Source organism: Capra hircus, chromosome 20 (genome assembly GCF_001704415.2).
Source record: "Capra hircus breed San Clemente chromosome 20, ASM170441v1, whole genome shotgun sequence".
Classification (NCBI taxonomy): Eukaryota; Metazoa; Chordata; class Mammalia; order Artiodactyla; family Bovidae; genus Capra; species Capra hircus.
The window spans coordinates 58,321,681-58,347,722 of NC_030827.1; the positions used below are offsets into that span (position 1 = coordinate 58,321,681).

At 43.6% G+C, this 26,042-nt stretch overlaps 1 protein-coding gene across 1 annotated transcript in view; it reads left to right on the forward strand.

Annotated features, from left to right (window-relative positions):
• The window catches only part of ANKH (ANKH inorganic pyrophosphate transport regulator), a 168,608-nt gene that overhangs the window by 80,997 nt on the left and 61,569 nt on the right, over positions 1-26,042 (forward strand). The window contains exon 2 of the mRNA XM_018065615.1: positions 14,021-14,237. Within this exon, the coding sequence (XP_017921104.1) occupies positions 14,021-14,237 (217 nt within the window). The remainder of the gene's footprint in view (positions 1-14,020; positions 14,238-26,042) is intronic.

Here is a 26,042-nt window from a genome sequence, read left to right on the forward strand (position 1 = left end):
GATGGATATAATCTTGATATATTACCCTAGAATTAGCATCATTTGGGGACCATATAACTTTATAAGTATTAAAAACTAGTAAGAAATATGGAATTTTAATAGTAAAGATGTGCGATCAAGGTGAGGACTACATAAGGACTCTTAACTAGCATGGGAAGTGTTGGTTTTTTAAAGTACACTAGAATTTTCATAGTAATATTCTTGAATTAAAGTTAAGTTTAGATAAATAGTGTTAGTCACTCAGTCGTGTCCGACTCTTTGTGACCCCATGAACTGTAGCCCACCAGGCTTCTCTGTCCATGGAATTCTCCAGGCAAGAATACTGGAGTGGGTTGCCATTCCCTTCTTCAGGGTATCTCCCTGACCCAGGAATCGAACCCAGGTCTCCTGCATTGCAGGCAGATTCTTTGCCATCTGAGCCGCCAGGGAAGCCCTGAGCTTCATGTTCAAATGAAAGATCAAGAGGATTTGAGGAGGGTCCTGTGACCCTAAAATTTATCCTTGAGTGAACTAACATCTTTCTGGAGTAAAAGATCAAGAGTAAAATGCTTTTTGTTTTCCCTGAAGTATTGAAGAAACCAACAGTAGAAAATTGAGTTGCCAAATTTGGTACCTGTTTGGTAATTTGATCTTTATAGAAACTCCTCTCCAGGTGTGAGAAATGACAGAGAAAAGCAGTGTTATATTCTGGACTTGCCCTGTGTTGTCTCCCAGTCTTCAGGAAGCACTAAATACGGACGGTGCTGCCCGGAGCAATGACTCTGATGACCAAAGCGACCAGGTTTCATTTAACCACCACTCCCTTTAACCACAACCTCATGTGTGGGTGTCGAGCTCTTGGCCAGAGCTCCATAGACAGAGCGAGGCTGTCTCCTTTAGGGGGGTATAGATCCTTGAGAAAATAAAACATGGCTGGAAAACTACCGGGAAGATAAATGATCTAATTTAACCCAAACCACTGTTTAAAATACAGACAAACAGAACAATAAGAGTGGAAAACTACAGGAACCCAGACTCTTTGAGAGGACTGAAATCCAAGGTGCTGATTATCCATGTCACTGGAAGACGCTGTTCCCATAGGTAGCTCTGCTACACATGTACTTCTGAATTTTCCACTTTCCCATGAATGCAAATTTCCTGAGGACCTTAAGTTTGAGAAAAAAATTTTAATGATATTTCTTTTGCCACAGTAATACTGAGTTTGCTCCATGTCCATGTCATAGAACATGTAATGGGATGGTTGAAGCTATAGACAGAGGAGTAGTCTTTTATCAAAGAGATTAAATGACAATCTAGCCAGACAGAACATTACTCATCCCTTGTCCCACTGGTTTTTCTAATCCAGGGTGAGGCAAGTAAAGAAAGTATTCATCTTACTAGAAGTAAAGTAAAAGGACCTGCAGCATTTTATGTAATAATCTGGTATTTTAGGGAACAGAAGCAGTGTCCAACCCAACACCTTTTTCTGACAGGTATATATATTTTTTTGAAGTATAGTGCTTTACAATGTTGTGTTAATTTCTGCTGTACAGCCAAGTGATTCAGTTTTACCTGTATACTCCTTCTTTTTTATATTCTTTTCCATTATGATTTATCACAGGATATTGAATCTAGTTCCCTGTACTATACAGTAGGACCTTGTTGTTTATCCATTCTATATGTCATAGTTTGCATCTGCTAACCCTACACTCGGGATTGCCAGGCGGCTCAGATGGTAAAGCATCTGCCTGCAATGTGGGAGACCAGGGTTCAATCCCTGGGTCAGGAAGATCCCGTGGAGAAGGAAATGGCAACCCACTCTAGTACTCTTGTCTGGAAAATTCCATGGACGGGGGAGCCTGGTAGGCTACAGTCCGTGGGGTCACAAGTGTCGTTCACAACCCTAAACTCACAGTCCATCCCTCCTGCCCTTCCTCCCCCACCTTGGCAACCACAAATCTGTTCTCTACATCTGTGAGTCTGTTTCTGTTTTGTAGATAAATTCATTTGTGTCAACTCAGCACCTTGTTGTGGAAAAATTTGAAGAGCCATGTCTATGTGAGCAACATGATCATTTTCTTAGCATGTGACCATAAATGTCAATTACTAGATTGGCATCCAGCTGTCCTTGGCACTGCTAAACTGGGTGGCCCTCTCTCCCCAAGCCTGCTTACCCTTACAAGCACCCATCTCTCTGAATTTGGAGATTATCACCCTGCTCACCTGTCAGGGCACACTTAGCTCTTTGCAGGGTTCTCTCAGCTTCTCCGAGAAGGTTCTCCTTCAAATCTAAACTTCTGATTTTCTTTTCATGGCAGCTGACTTCTGTTATAGGATTTGACTTCACAGGGGGACAGCTTGACATCCAAAGGACATAGGGGGAAAAGGAGCTGGAAAAAATCTTTGCTTAAGCCGTACACTTGAGTCTAATCATGCGGCCCAGTGTTAAATCCTATTTATCTCCATGTGTCTACAGTTAAGGAGTCACCTTATCCAGTACTTACTGGGTGCCCCTGTGACAGGGTAGAAATAGCAGGGGCAATGCTTGTCTATCTCCTGAGGAAATATCAGAGCTACAGGAAGGTGCGCAGTGCCACTGCCACCTCCTTGCATATTCCAAATACATCAGTTCTACCAAAAATAGGTTTATTTACCCGGAAAAACCAAACCTGCTGTTGGAGGATTTTATGAAGGACAAGATACATCCGCTGGATGTTAGTTAACACATTTTCTTGGTTCACATACTGAATTTTGGCTCACATACTGAATTTTGGCTATGTGGCATGCATTGTACTAGGTAGACATAGGAAGGCTGGTAAGCAGTAGTAGTCTGGTGAGAGGAGCAGCTGAGTAACCAGGCAACCACAGTGCAGCGCAGTGAGCATGGGAATGGGACCTGGGTTAGGGTACCAAGGAGCACGGGGTTGGGGGGTGGGGGGAGGCACCTTCCAAAATGTGACTCCTGAACTGATTATGAGTTTACTAGACAAATGAGGTCGGGCAATGGTAAAGGTGATGCTGTGTAGAGAAAAGAACTTGAGCAAAGAACTTTAGCTGAAATAGAACATGGCATATTCAGAAAACCACTAATAGTTCAAGTGTACTTCCCCAGTGGCTCAGCAGTAAAGAATCCACCTGCAACGCAGAAGAACCAACTTCCATCCCTGAGTCAGGAAGATTCCCCTGGAGGAGGAAATGGCAACTCAGTCCAGTCTTCTTGTCGGGAGAACCCCATGGACAGAGGCGCCTGGCGGACTACTCTCCAGAGGGTCTCAAAAAGTCGGACATGACTGAAGCAACTGAGCACGCACTCATAAAACACAAGGCCAGGCAAGCATAGAGAGTTGAGATCAGACAGACAAGCAAGGTCAGGTCACGAGTGGCCTTTATGAGAGGTCACTCGGTGCACAAATATTTATTTATATTTATATACATTATATATAATTTATATTATTATAGATTATTATTTATAGATTTTATAGATGTCATCCATGCATGAGCCGGATACTGTCCCAGACCCTGAGGACAACCTTTATGGAGCCCATGGTCTGTGAACAGGATGCAGCCTTGAAGCACCCCGATGCCCTTGTAGGAATTTGGATTGTGTAATCTGACCATCATGTGGAGGGAAGAAGAGCTTGGAGACGAGAAGACCACCAGTGACTTTGCCCAAGGCACAGTGATGGGGCTGGAGAGAACTAGACAGATTCAAGAGTGACTAAGGGAGAAGTATGGATAGAACCAAGCAATCAGTGGGTGTGAGGGCTGAAAGGCATCCAGGGAGATTCTCAGGCTTCTGGGCTTAAACCTTGGATGCATTCATTCGAAAGGTACCCAAGAGGAAGGCCAAGACTGTGGGAACCCAGGTAGCCTAGTAGATGGTGAAGTTTTCGAAACGTAGAGTGTGAGGAACCAAGGGGCGTTCAGATGGAGATGAGTGGATCTGAAACTTAAGAGACGCCTGGGAAATCTGGAGAGATGGCCTGGAGACTCTTGAGCGGACAGGGAGTGATTGAAGTTGTGGCGAAGGGTAGGGGTGGGCGGCAGAGATTGCTGAGTCAGAGTAGAGAGCACCAGGGGGCGAGCGGAACCCTGGGAACACCAGTATTTAAGAGACAAAGAAGAGGCATCCAGGAGAAAGAACTGGAGCAGAAGAGCTAGGAGGAGAACCTAGAATCTTTTGTCATCGAAGCCAGGGAGAAAAACAGTGTTTGAGAGAGAAGGGATGGCCCAGAGGGCAGATCGGCTGAGAGGTCAGAGCCGAGGACCGGAAGTGCGCATTTAGTTCAGCGGGAAAAGCTTCTGTCGGGGAGGGGGAGCCGGAACCGGAACCCAGTGGCTGCACTCACGGCAGCGTTCTGTGCTGACTCCTGTGGTGTGCCCAAAGCCTGTTAGAGCTGTAGGTCTGGGTTCCGGCCCCTCTGAGGCAGCTGTTCTAACAGGCTGAGGAATACATGGTTTGAAAAACAAAAGTGGAAATAAGAAGCACAGGTAGCACGTCATAGAAGTCTTCTGTTCAGAAGGTGAGAAAGAAGGTGGGACGGAGAGAAAGAGAGGAGGCAAGAGAAGCTTTATTTTTCACAGGGAAAACACTTAAGCATGTGTGACTAAGGACGGGAGAGGGCCAGTGGAAAGGTGAAAAGTGTTAGTCGTTCAGTCATATCTGACTGTTTGCGACCTGGTGGACTGTAGCCCACCAGGCTCCTCTGTCCATGGGATTGTCCAGGCAAGAATACTGGAGTAGGTAGTCATTCCCTTCTCCAAGGAAAGAGCCAGACAAGTAGCAAAGATCAGATGAGCGGGAGGGGAAGATAGTGGCTCCTGCCCAGGACCAAGAGACAGAAATGCAGAGACCTACATTTACGGAGACGTGGATGGACCTAGATTCTGTCATACAGAGTGAAGTCAGTCAGAAAGAGAAACACGTATCATACATTAATGGATATATGTGGACTCTAGAGAAATTTGTGTTGACGATCTTATTTACAAGGCAGAAATAGAGAGACGGGTGTAGAGAACGGTGGTATGGACACCTAGGGGGAATGAGGAGGATAGGATGAATTGGGAGATTGGGATTAACATATATATACAGTACTATGTATAAAATAGTTAACTAATGAGAAGCTGTTGTACAAACAGGAAACTCTACTCAATGCTCTGTTGGTGGCCTAAATGGGAAAGAAATCCAAAAAAGAAATATATATATATGATTCGCTTTGCTGTACAGCAGAAAATAGCATAACATTGTAAAGCCACTATACTCCAATAAAGTTTTTTTTTTTTTTCCTTTAATAAAGGCAATGTGAAAAAAAGAGAAAGAAATCTGAAAACCCAGGAAGCTAGCCCTGGTCAGACAGGCCCTTCCATTGTAACACCAAGAAGAGGTAGAGAAAGGTTTGGTACCTATGTGTTTTGTTGAGCATTGTTACAGAGAGAAGCAACGAGAAATTTAGTTCCAACCTGATGGATTCCCTATTGCAGATGAAGTAAAAGTGAGGTTATCTGCCAAGGAAGAGGGAACAAGGCAGCTGAGAAATTCGGAGAGCAGGGATGGGAAGGATGGAAGGATAACTGAGCAGTGAACAGCCCGGTTGAGGATGGAGACCAGTGAGCCTGGCAGCAGCCTATTTGTCACATGTTTTCCAGTCACTCTCAGAGCCCTTCTAGATGAGAGTGGAATGGGTAAATAATTAGATGACTCCAAGGTTAGAGATTTGCAGACAGTGAATTGTAGTTATTGACAATGGTGTAGTTAAAAGTGATAACCATGACAAGGAGGGTAGAATAAGGCAGGACAGAAAGAAGGAGCCAAGGGAGGAGATGGGCAAGATGAGAGACGGACAAGTTTAGTGGAGTTCAGAATAGGCAGAAGGGGAACGACAGGAAGAGCCTCAGATCTCCCAGACAGGAGATCAGCCGTGGTGGCCTCCAGGCCTACTCTTAGGGACAAGGTGTCAGCTCTTGGACCTGTTCCCGGGGTGGGGGTAGGGGGAACAGCTCTACACAGCACCCAGCTAGCGAGGAATGCCTACTGTTCACAGTGGTGTGAAATAATGGGCGGGGTTGGGGTGAGGCGGTGACTCTTAGTTTGAAGACATTCAGTCTGCAGTGTCAAGATGTTTCTGGTCTCTAGAGCCCAAGTTTAAAATGTCAGGATCTCTTTTAGGGTTTAACAATCTAAGACAGTTCATACCAGAGAGATCACATGGGATTTGTTAGCCATTTCCCTGGAGGTTGTGGATTTTCTTAAGTTTTTCTGGGTTTTTTTTTCCCCCCACTTTTTAATATCCTGTCATTTTGCTGACTTTTCGGAGGAAAAAATTTAAACCCTAGAACACAATGAACCTGGCAGATACTGGGAGATAAGAAGGCAGGTAGGTCCCAAGGAAAGCCTTCTGGAGCCAGATAAGTTTTGAAGTCAGACATTGCACACTGCCGAGGACCAGCAGCACAAAGAATGCTGATCTGCAGTGTGATGAGGGCCGTGTGCCAGCCTTCTGGGCCCAGAACCATGCTGGGTTGAAGGGCAGTTTGTATTGATAGTGGTTGGAGTCCTGGTAGATGTGGCCCTAAAGTGTCTTTACTCTGGAAAACTTGTGAGTCCTTAGACACCTGATTTGAACAGCAGGTGAACTGCTGTACTTAACACGCTCTAGGGACAAAATTGTGACTCCAGGTCTAATTCTTTCCAAAGACATCTCAGACACCTCCTTAGCTGAATTTCAAGACCGCAGTGCTTGCTCTTTCCCCACCTCAGCCACCGTTCTTCCTGGTCTTGGCTAGAGATGCAGCCATGTTCACAAGTGACCTGGCCAGGACACTGCTAGCTAACTGATGGATGCTGAACCACAGCATCATTACAACCCCAAGGTAACAGGGAAGATTTGTTTACATGTATTTCTAGAAAGATACAAGGTTGAATCTTAGACTCCTTTCCGTCTGTACCCAGGCCAGATGATCTTATTTAGTTTCCTGCCTTTAAATACTATCTATATGCTGACGGTCTCCAAATATCCACAGCCCAGACATCCCCCTGTACTCCAGGCTCACATAGCCAACTGTCTTCCCTGATTTCTGTGTGTGGAATCCTACCGGTGTCTCACACCCAATAGGGGACTCCCCAATGGAAACCTTGTGTTTTCCTTCCCAATCTTCCCTCCCAAAGTGCCCTCACTCAGTAAGTAGTAACACCATTTAACCAGAGACTCAAGCCAAAAAAACTAAACAGTTCCTTTTCCTCACACCCACCATGTAGTCCATTATTAGTTTCATTTATTTTACCTCCCAAAAGCTCTCAAGTCAGGACAGTAGGGGGATGAATTGGGAGATTGGGATTGACATATATACACTATCAATACATATACTCACTATTGATAACTAAAGAGAACCTACAGTCATAGTACAGGGAACTCTACTCAATGCTCTGTGTGGCCTAAATGAAAAGAAAATCCGAAAAAAGAGGGGATATGTGCACGTATAACTGATTCGCTTTGCTGTACAACAGAAACTAACACAACATTGTAAGGCAACTATAATTTAATAAAAATTAAATTTAAAAAATACACAAAAGGCTCTCTAGTCCATCGACTTCTCTCCATCTCCCCATACACCCTCTTCCAAGCCATCGCCTTCTCTTCTCTGGATCACCATGTGATCCAGAGTTCACCAGTGAACTCTTCACTTCCTGCTCTGTCTGACCCTCTCCAGGCCACATCTGTACCTGCAGCCAGGAGGATGGACATTCCCACCTGGGCTCAGACCCTTTGACGGCTTCCCACTGCTCTTAGATCAAAGCCCCATGTTCTTTACTATGACCTGCGATGACCTTAGCACTACCTACTCTTCAGAATTCACCTTATATCCCCTCTACTCTTATTGGATGCCCTCCTGCAGGTCCGGGTCTTCCTCCAGCTCTTCCTATGGCGGGTTCATTCTTGTTCTTCAACTCTCAGCTCAAATGTCACCTCTTTGAAGGAGTTTCCTTGTCTGGTTCATCTGAATAGGCTCCTCCCAGGAATCTCCAGCTCAGTAATTGCATTTCTATAGCGTCCGTCATGGGAAATATTTATACAATTTGTGTATATTTCACTTCATGCCTTCAAACCCTCATCACTCACCTATCATGTGATCCCCTGTTACGTTTAGGACTGGGGATGTGGTGTGAACCAAAGTTCCCTGTGACTCCTGGAGCTTGCATCCAATGGAGAAGGTAGACAGGAAGACAAATGACAAGAAAATAGACAATATGATGTCTGGCCACCTGAAGCGAAGAGCTGACTCATTTGAAAAGACCCTGATGCTGGAAAAGACTGGGGGCAGGAGGACAAGGGGACAACAGAGGATGAGATGGTGGGTTGGCATCACCGACTCGATGGACACGGGTTTGGGTGGACTCCAGGAGTTGATGATGGACAGGGAGGCCTGGCGTGCTACGGTTCATGGGGTCACAAAGAGTCGGACACGACTGAGCGACTGAACTGAACTGAATGAACATTCTATGAAGAAAAACAGAGTAAGCAAGTTGAAACAACAGATAAAGCAAACCGCAGGTGACAGAAGGGTGCCTGAGAACTAATGGCTGATCAGAAAACATCACAAATATATAGGCAATAGGTGCTTTATTCAAACTAATTTTGAAGAAGCAAATTATTATAAGAAAATTAATTTCAATCCATACCTCACAGTGTAAGTTCAAGGAGGAGTAGAAAGTTAAATGTGCAAATGAAACTATAAGCTAAACAAAATTGCCTTAGCTAAGGATAGGTAAGAACGACAAAGTCCAGAAGTATGGAGAGAAACTCCATGAAATGAAGGATTGACTGCATAATAACTTCATATTTCTGGTATCAAATGAAAATCATGAAATTAGGAAGTGAACAAACTGAGGGAAGTACTACAAATGGCAATAATAAAAAGGCTCATAATATCAGCATAGCAAATCTCCTCAATTCTAAAGCTCTTTTTGCCTTGCGTCTTAATGCTTCTTAAAGTCAGGATTTGTTTTCTCATCACAGCATACATTTAGTATGGCCAATAAAAATGTTAAAATATTAGCTCTTACAGACAATAACATCTTCATCTTACAATCAAAATGTGATTTTTTGTTCCAAGTGTACACAAATTAGTATCAACCTTGAAATTCCTAGTAAAAAAATACCTAATTCATTCATTCATCAAACAAATTCTTGAGTGTTTATAATGTAGCAAGGGGGCCTCTGCAGGTGGCACAGTGGTAAAGAATCTGCCTACCAAAGCAGGAGACAAGGGACTCGAGAGATGCAGGTTCGATCCCTGGGTGGGGAAGATCCCCTGGAGTAGGAAATGGCAACCCGATCCAGTATTCTTGCCTGGAAAATCCCACAGGTGGAGGAGCCTGATGGGCTAGAGTCCATAGGGTCACAAAGAGTCAGACACGATTGAGAGGCTGAGTATACACTCACACACAGTGTAGCAAGGTGGTAAGTGTGTGGTGGTAAACAGTATGGGCATAAATCCTTGCTTTCAAGTGCCTTTTCTAGGCCAGTTGTGCGTGGTGCCCTGCATGCTACTTATAGACGATCTAAGATCTGTTATTTCAGCGAGAATAAGAACTGTGATAGAAGCAGATCCAATCAAGTCAGCATGGCTCTAAACCCTGTGCTTTTTCCTCAAATTACCATAATTGTTGAGCTTAGCGGAGTGTTCACACCCAGTCTTGCTGACAGAGCTGTCATTCCTTATGTAATTTGATTTTCTTTCCTGCCTCAGCACTGGGTTTAGGACCCTGTCAAGGAACAGTTGGTGGAAATAGCATTACTGTGGATGCCCCAGCCAGACTGATTCCTTTTTAGCAAAGAATAAAGTTTTGCCAGCAAGACACCTAAAAAGACTAATCCTATGTTATTTTAAAACTTGTGCTAATATGTAATATATCATCATATATTAATTATACCATTAATTATATATTTAAGTGCATGCTAAGTCACTTCAGTCATTTTGGATTCTTTTCGACCCCATGGACTGTAATCTGCCAGGCTCCTCCGTCCATGGGATTCTCCAGGCAAGAATTCTGGAGTGGGTTGCCATTTCCTACTCCAGGGGATCTTCTCAACCCAGGGATCAAACCTACATCTCTTAAATCTCCTGCATTGGCAGATGGGTTCCTTACTGCTAGTGCCACCTGGGAAGCCCTAAATTATATATACTATATATTTAAATTTGAACACAATTTTAGCAATGAAAAGCAAGCAGTTTACAGTCAGAGTGGAGAAGGATTAGAAGGAAAAAGAACAAACCATACGCTGTTCTCTATGACTGAGAGAAATGTAATTAGAAGCTGTATTGAGCTGGGGTCCCTGGGAACAGCCTGCCTTGGGAAATTTTCATGTGACTTTTTTATTGAGTGAGTGCTCTCAGGAGAAGGGGAGCAGGAAGCAGTGGGTGGTGGGGAAAATTTAAAAAGGATGTGGTCTCCACTGGAGACTACCTCCCACCTGCTCCCACAGGGAGTTCTGGAGCATGAATTGTACCAGCGTTGATCCCACAGGGAGGCAGGGGAGGTGATCTTGTATATCCCTGTGTTAGCCCTTCACTGTCTGGGTGCTGCCTGGGGGCGGTCAGAAGTGGCCTAACCAACCCAAAGTGGCTGGGAGCAGTGTTTCCTGAGAAGGAGGCAGCTGTGAGCCTTGAGTGGCCAAGTCCCAGGACCTGGCGATGGATGTGCTGACCAATAAGGGGCATCTGGGTGGGAAATCAACCACATCTACTGTAGAGGTCTGAAAGGAAATTAATCTGGGAAGATTATCAAGTGATGGATCTTGACACATAGCAGGAGTCCTCTGACACCATACACCTTTTGAACACAGGATTTATTGTCAATGAGCTTGTTGGTTTTTAGTTTGCTTCAGGCTGATAAGATACTAGATCAGCTTTGGTAAAGGAAATTTGTTCCTAAGGAGGACATCATGTCAGGTATGAAGGTTCTGATGGAAAATTTTAAGTTATTACTGGAAAAAAAGGAAAAGAGAATGAGAGATATAATTGGAAGCAGTTATCAAAAACCACCTTATATAATCACACAAATGTTATTGGCTCGGCGGGTAAGGAATCTGTCTGCAATGCAGGAGACACAGGAGATGCGGGTTTGATCCCTAGGTTGGGAAGATCCTCTGGAGGAGGAATGTCAACCCACTCTAGTATTCTTGCCTGGGAAATCCATAGCCTAGTGGGCTATGGTCCATGGGGTCACAAAGAGTCAGACATGACAGAGTACATAGCATATGGCACCTTATATAACACCACCTATCAGAAGAATGACACTGAATTTCTACAAGTATCATATACTTTTATTATAGATTTTTCTAAAATAACCTTACACATTGGTATTTTCTACAATAAATACATTTTTGGCTAACAGTGCTTTGCATAGATTGTTCAACTATATAATGGTAGGTAAACGTCAGGGACACTTGTCAGAATCCCTGGAATGTACAGCGTGAACCCCAGTATCAGCAGTAGACTCTGAGTGATAATGACATGTCAGTGTAGGTTCATGGATTGTAGTCAGTGTAGTTTTGATGCTGTGTGTGCTCGGGGAAGAGGGAATGTAGCAGCTCTCCATACTTTCTGCTCCACTTTACTGTGAGCCTAAAACTAATCCAAGAAATTAAGTCTATTTTAAAAGTGTATATGCAATGGACTATTAGTCATAAAGAAGAATGAAATAATGCCCTTTGCAGCCGCATGGATAGAGCTAGAGATTATCATAGTAACTAAAGTCAGAGAGAAAAAGATAAAAACATATGATATCGCTTCTATGTGGAATCTAAAAAAATTATACAAATGAACTTATTTATGAAACAGAAACAAACTCACAGACAGAAAACAAACATGGTTCCCAAAGAGGAAAGAGGGTGGGAGAGGGATAAATTAGGAGTTCGGGATTAACAGATACACACTGCTATATATAAAATAGATAACCAACAAGGATTAACTGTACAGCACAGGGAACTATATTCAGTATCTTGTAATAAACAATAATTGGAAAGAATCTGGAAAAGAATATGTTTAACTGAATCACTTAATTACACACCAGAATCTAACCCAGCATTATAAATGACCTATACTGCAATAAAAACTAAATTTAAAAAAATGAGAAGTATATACAGAAAGCTGATCTGCCCAGGCAGTTGCCTGCTCCTAAAGACAGAGGGTGATATTCTGGTGACATTTTTATTTATTTATTTATTTTAATAGGAGGCTAATTACTTTACAATATTGTAGTGGTTTTTGCCATACATTGACATGAATCAGCCACAGGTGTACATGTGTCCCCCATCCTGAACACCCCCCCCATCCCCATCCCTCAGGGTCATCCCAGTGCACCAGCCCTGAGCACCCTGTCTCATGCATCAGACCTGGAGTGGCGATCTGTTTCATATATGATATTATACATGTTTCAGTGCTATTCTCTCAAATCATCCCACCCTCGCCTTCTCCCGCAGAGTCCAACAGACTGTTCTTATATCTGTGTCTCCTTTGCTGTCTCTCATATAGAGTCATCATTACCATCTTTCTAAATTCCATATATATACCTTAGTATACTATATAGGTGTTTTTCTTTCTGATTTACTTCATTGTGTATAATAGGCTCCAGTTTCACCCACCTCATTAGAACTGATTTAAATGCATTCTTTTTAATGACTGAGTAATATTCCATTGTGTATATGTACCACAGCTTTCTTATCCATTCATTTACCAGTGGATATCTAGGTTGCTTCCATGTCCTGGCTATTGTAAACAGTGTTGCGATGAACATTGGGGTACACGTGTCTCTTTCAATTCTGGTTTCCTTTATGTGTATGCCCAGCAGTGGGATTGCTGAGTCGTATGGCAGTTCTATTTCCAGTTTTTTAAGGAATCTCCACACTGTTCTCCATAGTGGCTGTACTAGTTTGCATTCCCACCAACAGTGTAAGAGGGTTCCCTTTTCTCCACACCCTCTCCAGCATTTATTGTTTATAGACTTTTTGATAGCAGCCATCTGGTGACATTTTAAAAACAAAGTTCTTCTACTTAGACATCCATTCCCACAAGCTCTGATCTAATTTATTCGTCTGTGTGCTCAGTCTCGCAGTCTTATCCCACTCTTTGCAACCCTATGGACTATAGCCCATCTAGCTCCTCTGTCCATGGAATTCCCCAGGCAAGAATACTGAAGTGGGTAGCCATTCTCTCCCCCAGAGGATCTTCCAGGCTCAGGGATCAAACCCGAGGCTCTGTGTCTCCTACATTGGCAAGTGGATTCTTTACCACTAGTGCCACCTGGGAGGCCCCAATTTATTCATCTAGTAGGTGGAAAAGTTAGAAACTCATAGGGGTGGTCCCTCATTGGGGATGTTAAAACAGAATATTCTATGGCCACATCTCCAGCAAGAATTATTCAAAAACAGTGTATTTAGTTTAAAGATTTTTCTTTTCCTATTTGTCTGCACAAAAATCAGGAATGTATTTCAAATTAAAGTACAGTAAGAATCAGGTGAATAGCATCCACAGATGGTATAAAAATTCCATCAATACCCATTTTCATGACATAGAGCTTACATTATGCTATGAAGGATACATAAATAAGTACAACATTTCACACATACACACAGGGGAAAAAGGACCCATCACCCACTCCATATAAAGTGGTTGACCCATTTCCAAAATGCCTGTTGCTATTGTGTAGATTCAGCCTGCAAATAAAATTTAACATGTTTACCTTTTAACCAGAACATCTTAGAATTATTTTCTGATATTAACCTAGAACACTTGTTGGGTTTTTTCTATTCCTTTCATAGGAATTTCATAGGTGATAGCGGGCAGCTATCTCCCCCACAAGAAGATATTTCAAACTGAAGCTAATATGGATGAAAATGAAAATAAATAACCTCTATCAAATTACAGTGAGACTTACCCTATAAGCTGCTTAGCGTTCCTATGGAAACACAACCTGCTGCCTTTTATTGTGGGAGAGGAGACGAAGTTTCTAATGCTGTTTGTGGGACTCTTCCCTCCACAGGCCTTGAACCGGGGGATCGCTGCTGTCAAGGAAGATGCAGTGGAGATGCTGGCCAGCTACGGGCTGGCGTACTCCTTAATGAAGTTCTTCACAGGGCCCATGAGTGACTTCAAGAACGTGGGCCTGGTGTTTGTGAACAGCAAGCGGGACAGGACCAAAGCTGTCCTGTGCATGGTGGTGGCCGGCGCCATTGCTGCCGTCTTCCACACCCTCATAGGTAAGACTGTCGGTCATCCCTTAAGAATCCAGCTTTGCCAGTTCCCTGTTCCTCTTAATCTATTTGGGGCTTCTCTGGTGGCTCAGATGGTAAAGCGTCCGCCTGCAATGCGGGAGACACGGGTTCGATTCCTGGGTCGGGAAGATCCCCTGGAGAAGGAAATGGCAATCCACTCCAGCATTCTTTCCTGGAAAATCCCATGGACGGAGGAGCCTGATAGGTTACAGTCCATGTGGTCACAAAGAGTCGGACACGACTGAGCGACTTCAGTTAATCTATTTACGTGTATTTATTGTAGTAAGTGATTTCTTCTGTAATTATTAAGTATCATGAGAATTTTAAAGGCTGGGAGGAGTGGAGTTGGTACTTCTAGGACAAAAAAAAAAGAGACGTCCTTTCTCTAGGAAACTGTATGTCTCTGGTTTCCAAACCCTGTGTCAGAGAGGGAGGAATTTCATTAATATGTGATCAGACTCAGGACTTCCCTGGTGGCTCAGACGGTAAAGCGTCTGTCTACAGTGCCAGAGACCCAGGTTCAATTCCTGGGTCAGGAAAATCTGGAGAAGGAAATGGGAACCCACTCCAGTATTCTTGCCTGGAAAATCCCATGGACGGAGGAGCCTGGTAGACTACAGTCCACGGGGTCACAAAGAGTTGGACACGACTGAGCGACTTCACTCACTTTTGGTAAGGCTTCCCTGCTAGCTCAAATTATAAAGAATCCATCTCAATGGAGAAGACATGGGTTCGAGCCCTGGTTAGGGAAGATCTCCTGGAGAAGGGAATGGCTACCCACTCCATATTCTTGCCTGGAGAATCCCATGGACAGAGGAGCCTGGCAGGCTACAGTCCTTGAGGTCAAAGAGTCAGACATGACTGAGCAACTAAACACAACACACACACACACACACACAAGGATTAAAAAAGTCAGGTGCTTTTGTTAGACAGACGTTACTTAACCTGTTTTTTCAAATTAAAGTGTAGTCCATTTACAATATTGTGTTAGTTTCAGGTGTACAGCACACTGACTCAGCTATATATATAACTTTTTCAGATTCTTTTCTGTTTTAGTTCATTACAGGATATTGACTAGACTTCCCTGTGCTATACAGTAGGACTTTGGTGCTTATCTACTTTATCAGTCTCACTTAATCTTAAGACTAAAAACAGAATGAGCATTATTTAGGATTAATGCTTATCAGCAGTGAAAACAAATGCGATTGTCTTCTGTTTTAAAATTGTCTCATTTTAGGACCTCATGCTTCTATTTTAGATGAGACTCAACACTCTGGGCATAACATTCTTTGCATCAAACAAGAAAATTAGGTCACACAGAGTGATTGACCAGTGGTTGGAAAGCCCCTTCCTTTAGAGTCAGAGCTCTACTTTTGCTGCCTTCAGGGTAGTGATAAAAACCCTTAAGGGCAAGACTTCAGAGCCTATAGACTTCAGAACAGCTCAGCTTACCTGGCATAAAAGTTGAATGACCCACCTACTGAACCCAGTTACATGAAGCCCGTGAACAACCCTTCACAAACCCGTTGTGTGACTTCAGCTTGGCCCTGGTTGCCTGAGAACCATGAATGTCTGCGGTGAATGAAGAGCCAGGAGACTAACCCACACCATTTCCCATGTACTCAGGTGTCAACTCAAGTTTACTCATGCAATTGTGAATCTGGAAGTAAACAGAGCCAGCTCTTTGTGGGTTTCCTTTTTAATAGAGCATAGGATTTTGTGCTAAGAACAGTGAGGACCAGAAGATGCTTCCCATGGGCCAAATATCCAGACCAAGTGTTGCTGTTGATCGTTTTCATTTGGACTGAGAGCTTCAGGGCATGGGGTGGAGAGGAGATGCCTTTCTTGCCCTCAACTTACACCCTGAATACTGAGCTCTCTACTGAGCTTTAAAGGAAACTTCAGCAACAAGAATTCATCTGGGCCATTTTCATAGATGGCACAGTACCTCAGTCAGTAAAGAATCTGCCTGCAGTGCAGGAGGCCTGGGTTCGAGCCCTGGGTCAGGAGGATCCCGTGGAGAAGAAATGGCAACCCACCACAGTATTCTTGCCTGGGAAGTCCCATGGGCAGAGGAGCCTGGTGGGCTCCAGTCCACGGGGTTGCAAGAGTCAGACACGGTTTAATGACTAAGCTACCACCACCACCATGTGTAAAATGACATACATGAAATGAGCGGGTCTAAATAAGTTTTTGCCTAAAAAAGGAAGACAAATTAGTTCCTTTTTATAAAAGTCCTTCCAAATAAACCCAACATTTCCTGTTTTATGAGGGAATGAGACTTTGGGACTCACAGCTAATTACTAGCTGTCTGTAATTAAGGAAAACTTGAGTTTTCTGAGTTATTGACACTGTTGGGAGGAACAATTTGGTCACTGAAATAAAAATTGAAGTCATTTTCTAATTTAAATCCAAGTTTTTCAACTTTAAGACGGAATCCTAAAATCTTAAATTTGAACCAAAATGGTTCTACCTCCAGATATTTAACAATTGTTTTTATCACTGTTGATATCTTTACAATTACTATATAGCATCCCCCCCCAAAAAACCAAATGCTTTCCACAGTCACTACAGAAGCACATATCAATTTCTTTCAAACATTTACAACTCAAAATTTAATGATTTTTCCACCTGTAATATATTGGCCTCATTTCAATTTTCTGTCTAAGGGTTTAATTCTTCTCTTGCCTTGTCGCTGCCTCAGGCATATTTGCTCATCTTCTTGTCTCCTGTTTTTGTTTTTGTTTTTTAAGTCTCCTGTAAGCCTTTCTGGGGCTTCCCTGGTGGCTCAGGAGTAAAGAATCGCCTGCAATGCAGGAGACACAGGAGATGTGGGTTCAATCCCTGGATGGGGAAGATCCCCTGGAGGAGAGCATGGCAACCCACTCCAGTATTCTTGGCAGGTAGATCCCGTGGACAGAGGAGCCTGGCAACGTACTGTCCATGCGGTTGCAAAGAGTTGGACACAACTGAAGTGACTGGGCACTCAAGCTTTACTGTCCTCAGATCTTGCCAATGGTTTCCCAGAAGCTTGACCACAAGCTCCAGATAGGATGTTGATCTCTTTGCTACCTTTTCCAACATAATTTTCTCGTCATCAATACACATCCACCCATTTAGTTTCTACGTTACAATGTGTCGCCTACACTAGACACTAAAACCCATTTATCACATCTTAGTCATGCTAAAAACAGCTACTTATATCTCTACTTGAACAGTTAGTTCTTGGATGTCTATGCTTGGGACAAGGAAACAGTGATAGATAAAACAGAAAAGCAAATATTCCAGATATATTTGACTTGAGAACCCATCATCTGCTCTCAGGAAGTCTTCTAATTGTATTTGCTTGGCCTGAGAGTGAAACGAGTATGTATTTAGCTCAGTCGGTAAAGACTCTGCCTGTAATGCAGGAGACCCAGCTTCAGTCCCTGGGTCGGGAGGATCCCCTGGAGAAGGAAATGGCAACCCACTCCAGTATTCTTGCCTGGAAAATCCCATGGACAGAGGAGCCTGGCGGGCTACAGTCCATGGGTTGCAAGAGTCGGACACGACTGAGCAACTAAACCACCAGCACCACCATTCCTCACAGAAGCAGCTCCTCAGTAAGGCTTAGAGTCGGTACAAGAAGCAAGGTGTTACCAGTTCACCAGCTTAACTCACAGAGTGAGAAACCAGAGTGATCTAGGCTAGAAACCTAGTTTCTTTATATTCCTTTGTTTCAGGCGAAACCAGTCTTATCGCTTCAAACGTTCCTTTTTAGGTGCTATTTCCCTCTCTCCTTAATGGATTTATTTCTTTTATCAAGACCTTCTAACTTTTCCATAGCATTTGTGTAAGGACATTTGAGAGCAGAGGGGGGGAAGAGACTCTTTCTCTTAGGGATGTGCTCCGAAAAGCTCAGGAGGCGGGTCATCTTCTGTTGTTCTTCAGCCACTCAGTTGCGTCCCACTCTGTGCAACCCCATGGACTGCAGCACACCAGGCTTCCCTGTCCTTCACTATCCCCCAGAGTTTGCTCTAACTCATTTCTGTTGAACTGGTGATGCCATCCAACCATCTCATCCTCTGTTGCCTGCTTCTCCTCCTGCCCTCAATCTTTCCCAGCATCAGGAGCTTTTCCAGTGAGTCAGCTCTTCACTCTTCACATCAGAGAGCCAAAGGACTGGAGCTCCGGCTTCAGCATCAGTCCTTCCAATGAGTATTCAGGCTTCATTGGTTTGATCTCCTTGCAGTCCAAGGGACTCAGTCATCTTCTAACTGGCTCTGAAAGCATGAGTTGTATTTCAGCACGCGCAGTGTTCAGTTGCTTCAGTCGTGTCCGACTCTTTGCGACCCTGTGGACGTAGCCCACCACGTTCCTGTCCTTGGGATTCTCCAGGCAAGAATACTAGTGTGGGTTATTACCATGCCCTCCTCCAGAAATCAAACCTGCGTCTCTTACGTCTCCTGGGTTGGCACGCAGGATCTTTACCACTACTGACATGTGCGGATCACAGGTCCCTTTCTAATTTTCCCTTATCTTTGATACAAGATGGCCTGGTGAGTTTGACCCAAGGCTCTAAATGACTCTTGCCTCGCTGCACAAGATTACAAATGGTGACTCTTCTTATCACAATGTTTCCTTAATTCCATCCAACCTCAGGCTGTGGCTTTACCACCACCACCCTGTTGGGCGGGGTTTTTTTTTTTCAGTTTAATGGCCAACTCCTTGATTTCTTTTTGCTTTGTTTCCTAATTTACCTGTTTCTTCATTTTATTCTTTACCATTTTAGTTACTTTTCCCAGCAAGATGTCATCTGTAGTTTTAATGAATATACTTCTTTATTCAAACACATTTATAGATAAAATTCAACCATTTTCCCTTATGATATTATTAGCATTCTTGTTAATTCTAAGGAGACACACCACTAGTATTAGTAGAGCTAACCTTCCTGCTTTTAACTTGAGGGGCTTTGACTAAAGGAGAGTGAGAGTAAGAATTGCCCTTTGTTTAACTCACTTTTAATATAACCCAATCCCTGTCTGTCCTATCAGTGGTCCAACAAATTGCTTACTGAACAAATAGTATGTGCATGTCGTTCAAGTCCTGCTAATGATAAGCTGGATGCAGAAGTGAGAGAAATACAAAACAGATGGTGGCCAGAGACACCCTTCTTCTCAAGGAGAAGTAGTTAATGGGAAAGTGTGCCTGTTCAGCATGGATTTCTAGAAGCAAAAGCTATTTTCAGCCTGTGAAAACATTTATGATACTGTAATATGTAGCATTTATTTTTCTCTTTCTGACTTAAACTTCACTCTGTATGACAGTCTCTGAAGCTATCCACATTCTCAGCAAATAGCACAATTCTGTCCCTTTTTATGGCTGAGTGATACCCCCTTGTGTATGCACCACGTCATCTCATTCTTTCGTCTCTTGGTGGGCATTTAGTTTGCTTCCATGTCCTGCCTATTGTAAATAGTCCTGCAGTGAACATTGGGATGCATGTATCTTTCTAAATCATAGTTTTTTCCCAGGTATTTGCCCAGGAGTGGGATTGCTGGATCATTTGGGAAATTGGGATTGACATATATATGTATGGGGCTTCCCTGGTGGCTCAGAGGGTAAAGCGTCTGTCTGCAGTGCAGGAGACCTGGGTTCGATCCCTGGGTCAGGAGGATCCCCTGGAGAAGGAAATGGCAACCCACTCCAATTCTCTTCCCTGGAAAATCCCATGGACAGAGAAGCTTGGTAGACTACAGTCCATGGGATCGCAAAGAGTCAGATATGACTGAGCGACTTCACTTTATATATGTATATGTATACTATATGTATACATACATACTACTATATACATATACATATATCCTACTATGTATAAAATAGATGACTAATGAGAACCTACTGTGAAATAAATATTTTTAAAAAGAAAAGTGAGATGGTAGAAGTAAACCAGAGTCAAAGTTGGAGGAGTCAAAATTGGATTTGAGCGAGCCCAGTGACAGTGGAGAAGGCAAGAGAAGGGGCTGTTGGGTGGGGGGGTGTGGTGGTGGGGAGATGTGGGAGGCACACAGCCACCACACATTTATAAATCAGGGACAATAAAGCAGGAAAAGAGTTCAGTGTTGAATGTCACAAGTACCAGGTGGATGTCTGATGCTCGGGTTGGGGCAGGTAACCTAGCACAGGATATGTGCAGCCTGAGACTATGGAAGAGCCCGTTAGACAACACAGATGGCAAAGCGGGAGGAAGAGAGAAAGGGAAGGAAAGCAGGCAAGGGCGAGGCAGAAAGAGGACCAGCAGAGAGGGCATTAGGCACTTAGCCCTACAGCTGTTCCTGGGTCCCTTGGAGAGCCTTTGATACCAGTGGGCATTTTTTTTGTTGTTGTTACATCTCAGTGACAGCTATATAAAATAAAGCAGATTTATCCTAATGTTCGTATCAGTTCAACTCAGTCACTCAGTCGTGTCCAACTCTTTGCGACCCCATGGACTGCTGCACACCAGGCTTCCCTGTCCTTCACCATCTCCCAGAGCTTGCTCAAACTCATGTCCATCAAGTTAGTGATGCCATCCAACCTTCTCATCCTCTGTCATCCCCTTCTCCTCCTGCCCTCAATCTTTCCCAGCATCAGGGTCTTCGCAGCTCAGGTGGCCAAAGTATTGGAGTTTCAGCTTTAGCATCAGTCCTTCCAGTGAACACCAGGACTGATCTCCTTTAGGATGGACTGGTTGGATCTCCTTGCAGTCCAAAGGACTCTCAAGAATCTTCTCCAACACCACAGTTCAAAAGCATCAATTCTTCGGCACTCAGCCTTCACAGTCCAACTCTCACATCCATACATGACTACTGGAAAAACCAAAACTTTGACTAGACAGACCTTTGTCGGCAAAATAATGCCTCTGCTTTTTAATGTGCTGTCTAGGTTGGTCATAGCTTTCTTCCAAGGAGCAAGCATCTTTTAATTTCATGGCTACAGTCTCTATCTGCAGTGATTTTGGAGCCCAGAAAAATAGTCTTTCACTGTTTCCATTGTTTCCCCACCTATTTGCCATGAAGTGATAGGACCAGATGCCATGATCTTAGTTTTCTGAATGTTGTTATATGCCAACTTTTTCACTCTCCTTTTTCACTTTCATCAAAAAGCTCTTTAGTCCCTCTTCACTTTCTGCCATAAGTGTGGTGTCATCTGCATATCCGAGGTTATTGATATTTCTCCCAGCAATCTTGATTCCAGCTTGTGCTTCATCCAGCCAGGCATTTCTCATGATGTATTCTGCATATAAGTTAAATAAGCAGGGTGACAATATACAGCCTTGTTGTACTCCTTTCCCGATTTGGAACCAGTCTGTTGTTCCATGTCCAGTTCTAACTGTTGCTTCTGGATCTGCATACAGATTTCTCAGGAGGCAGGTCAGGTGATCTGGTATTCCTGTTCTCTTTAAGAATTTTCCACAGTTTGTTGTGATCCACACAGTCAAAGGCTTTGACATAGTCAATAAAACAGAAGTAGATATTTTTCTGAAGCTCTCTTTCTTTCTCGATGATCCAACGATGTTCATATAAGTATGTTTAATACAAGGCAGATCTATATGTTCTGCTTACTGGTTTATAACCTTATGGTCGCTGAAGAAATTTTTATTGCTTAGAAAAGTTGAATATATTTTGTCATTCTGCATAGTCTCTTGGTTATGAACTAATGCCTTAGCTAAGTACTGTGAGATTTTTTCTTTCCAAAGATTGTATATTTTCCATTGGAGAAATCCTGATTCCCAGAATGATCTCTTAGAGTTTTTTTTTCCCCCAATTTGGATGAACTTTGACATTTCAAACTTTTCAGTATCTACTAGTCACCTACCAGTTCCTGCAGGATCTTCTTACTTGGAAGAGATTTCAAATGTGAGCGTCTCCAGCATTGAGCAACCCAGTTTCAGATGTCTCTCCTTTCCTTCACTTACCTGGTATTATATCTGGACATCCACTGGTGGGTTACAGTAAGATGTTATAGACTTAGGTCAGAGAAGACCCAAAACTTCTTTGTAGGGTCATCCTTTGTAGGGTTTTTGTGTTTGTCCCAGTAAAAGAGAGATCTTTCACTAGGTCCTTTTTATTACATTTGCTTATTGCCTTTGAAGTAAGGTTTTTTTCCTTGTGTGTTTCATATTCATTTTCTCTGATTTCTTATTCTTTTTGGACCCAGCTGGTAAGCCAAATCTTTTCCCATCCTTGAGAGTTCTGCACATGGTTGTGGCTTTTCCCTGACATGACTGGGGTGATTCTCACTGACCAGACAGGCACTTCCCCAGGAATTTGTGGGGGAGATGCTGAGGAAAAGAGGGTTCCAGCAAATTTCCTGCCCCAAACCTTACACAATTAGTCAGGGGAGTAGACACTTGGAACTTGTTGAACTGACAGACTTGAAATCAAGAAATCCACTGGCCGAAAAGTTGATGTCTATTCTATGTACACCTGTGGCCTGGCTCAAGACACCCAAATTGCAGGAGCCCTGAAAGTATTCCTGGCTTTTTGTTCTTGTCATCTGTTGGGCAACTGCCAGTAAGTGTCCCTTTTAAACTAAATTATGGGCTTCTCTGGTGTCTCAGACTATAAAGAATCCACCTGCCATGCAGGAGACCCAGGTTCAGTCCCTGGGTCGGGAAGATCCCCTGGAGAAAGAAATGGCAACTCAATCCAGTATTCTTGCCTAGAGAATTCCATGGACAGAGGAGCTTGGCAATCTACAGCCCATGGGGGTCCCAAAGAGCTGGACACGACTCAGCGACTAATACTTTTACTTAAGCTAAATTGTAGCCGCTACTCTAGTCATGAACTCATCTATGAGACCCCATTTTATAAAAATGCAAGTCATGAGATTTGCCAGCCCCAGACCTTAATTTAACCCAGGGGTCAGGTATTTTCCTGTTTCTCCCTGTTTCTCTATAAAAGAAAGGAAAATTTGCCAACCTTGTGCTCGGTTTCATTGGGTCCAAGTCAACTTCACATGCGTCGAAATTATAGCATGGCCTGGCCTCCTAATTCACCCAGAGATAGAAACCACTGCTGTGGGTTTGATTATTTCTTTCCACACTTATTCCTTCCAGTGATCTGCAAGGCCTCTTCCATGCCACAGAGGAGTCCAGGCCATCCGCAGAGCTCAGAGGAACAAAACTTGTATAGTCTCTTGTGCTTCTACAGTTTTTCAAGAGACTCTGTTTGTCCTTGTTCCCTTGTCAACAAAGCTGTCCATTATTCATGGATTATAAACCAATCCTGTAAAGAGTAAATTGGGACAACTGGATATCATTTAAACCAGCAAGGGCACTAGGGATGGACAGGCAGGTCTGCACAGTCTCAGGATTTATTGCCATGTGGCAATCACCTCCGCACTCACTAACTCACAAGACAAGCTTTCATTCTTGCTCACTAGGTCATAGGTCAGTGGGGCGGCTGTTTTGCACTTGGCCGTGTTTATGCCTCTGTGGTCAGCTGAATCCAAAGGAGGCTCTGCTGGTCTTGGTGGGCTCACCAGGTTCTATCAGGTGGTAGTAGGCTGGTCCAGATGGCTCTATGGACCGCTGAGCTCTGTTCCACATCGCCTCTCATCCTCCTCCACCAGCCTGAGCTTGCTTAAACAGCTGTGCCAGTACCTCCAGTGATGGATAGAGACACACAGGGTCTCTTGGGCCAAGAATCAGATGCGGCTCAACTTCACTGCCACTGCCCACTCATGCCCAGGGCAAGTCACAGGCCAGCCCAGGTTCCAGGAGTAGGGAAACTGACTCCAGCTTTTGACAGGAGGAACTACAAAATCACATGCAGGGTAGGGGCGTAAGGAGGAGAGGAGAGTTGAGGACACTAGCCATCAGCCTACTCCACTCACTTCTTGGTGGGATTATGGATTCATGCATTTATTCCATCCATAGACACTGAACACCTGCTATGTGGAAAATATTGGCCTACATCCTGGGATTTCAGACATAAGGCTTGTTCTCTAGGAAGAAGCAGAAATCATGCAATAAATTATTACGTTACCCACTCAATCAAGTCTTTTTTTGTTGAGGTATTATGGCTAAGCTAGAAAATAATCCACCTGGACTGTGGGAGACCTGGGTTTGATCCTTGGGTTGGGAAGATCCCCTAGAGAAGGGAAAGGCTACTCACTCCAGTATTCTGGCCTGGAGAATTCCATGGGCTGTATAGTCCATGGAGTCACAGAGTCGGACATAACTGAGTGACTTTCACCTCACTTCATTAGTTTCAAGTGTACAGAAAAGTGAATGCTATACATATATATTGTTTTTCAGACTCTTTTCCAGTATAGGTTATTATAAGATATTGAGTATAGTTCCCTATACTATAATATATATTATATGCTATCATTTGTATTATGTGCTATAATATGTAGCATATATATAATGTATATAATTATGACCCTGATGCTGGGAAAGATTGAAGGCAAGAGGAGAAGGGGACAACAGAAGATGAGACGGTTGGGTGGCATCACCAACTCAATGGACATGAGTTTGAGCAAACTTTGGGGGATGGTGAAGGACAGGGAAGGCTGGTGTGCTGCAGTCCATAGGGTTGCAAAGGGTCGGACACAGCTTAGCAACTGAACAACAGCAACAAGGGTTCCCAAATTTGCGTCTCGGAAATGCACATATTAACCTTTCCCTAAAATGGGAGGAAGGCTTTTTCGTCAACTCCCATCAGAAAATTTTAGGTAATGAGACTTGTTTTGATTAATACCAATATTTCGTGGCATTTTGCAACAAGCACTGGTTACTCTGGATGAACAAGTTTGAGAACCACTGATTCTGGCAGGGTCCACCACTCCAGTGGGCTGAGGTAGGAGGAGCTAGGGATTTGAATGACAGCCCCTCCTGTTTCCTGTTTCTGCAACTCAAATACCTATAAATAAGTCAAGTCCATGTCCTTTTGCTGCAGCCAGGCCATGAAATCCATGTACATCTATTCAAAAGCCTCGCTTAATTTCTCTTTCTAATGTTCTACTTTTCATAAGGAGTGTAGACTATTTCAGAACAGTCTTAGTAAGGCCGTTTATAAAAGTTGAAGGTTACTAAATGTCATGAAGGCAGCTAGCCTGGTAATTATAGACTCGATGCAAAGCACTTTAAACAAATTACCCCTAGCCTCCAGCTCCAGCCAGAAACAGCTCTGGGACACAGAGGGGAGGGTGAGGGGATATTAGGTGAAAAACAGCTGCTGGAATTGAACATTCCCAACTCCCAGGGTGGAAACTACCTTTGTAGTTATAATCAGACTTCTTCTACCACATAGGGGAGGAGTAAAAGGAAGGAAGAAAAACAGGAAGAAAATCTTCTTTCCGTGGCCTCCAGAATTTTCCTCTAGTAGCTAAAAGAGGACAGGAAGTAAAAAGAAGCAAAAGCATCCTCAGGCCCATTGGTCTCAAAGTACCCTGGCACCTGGGGAGCCCGGAGCTGCAGTCTGAACAAAACGAGGAGGCGGGGGACATCCTGGCAGAATCAGAGCTTTGGCTGAGCTCAGCACCCAGCAGTCCTACAGACCCTCTTCAACTTTCGATGTTTGCTCTTCATTGCTCTGTGTAAAGGCACTGTTTTTAACGTTTTAGTTCAAATATTCTAATAAATCTGTATACTTAGGTATGGGCTTCCCAGGCAGCTCAGATGGTAAAGAATCTGCCTGCCATGCAGGAGACCTGGGTTCGATCCCTGGGTCGGGAAGATGTCATGGGAGAAGGAAACAGCAACTCACTCCAGTATTCTTGCCTGGGAAATCCCACGGATACAGGAGCCTGGCAGTCGACAGA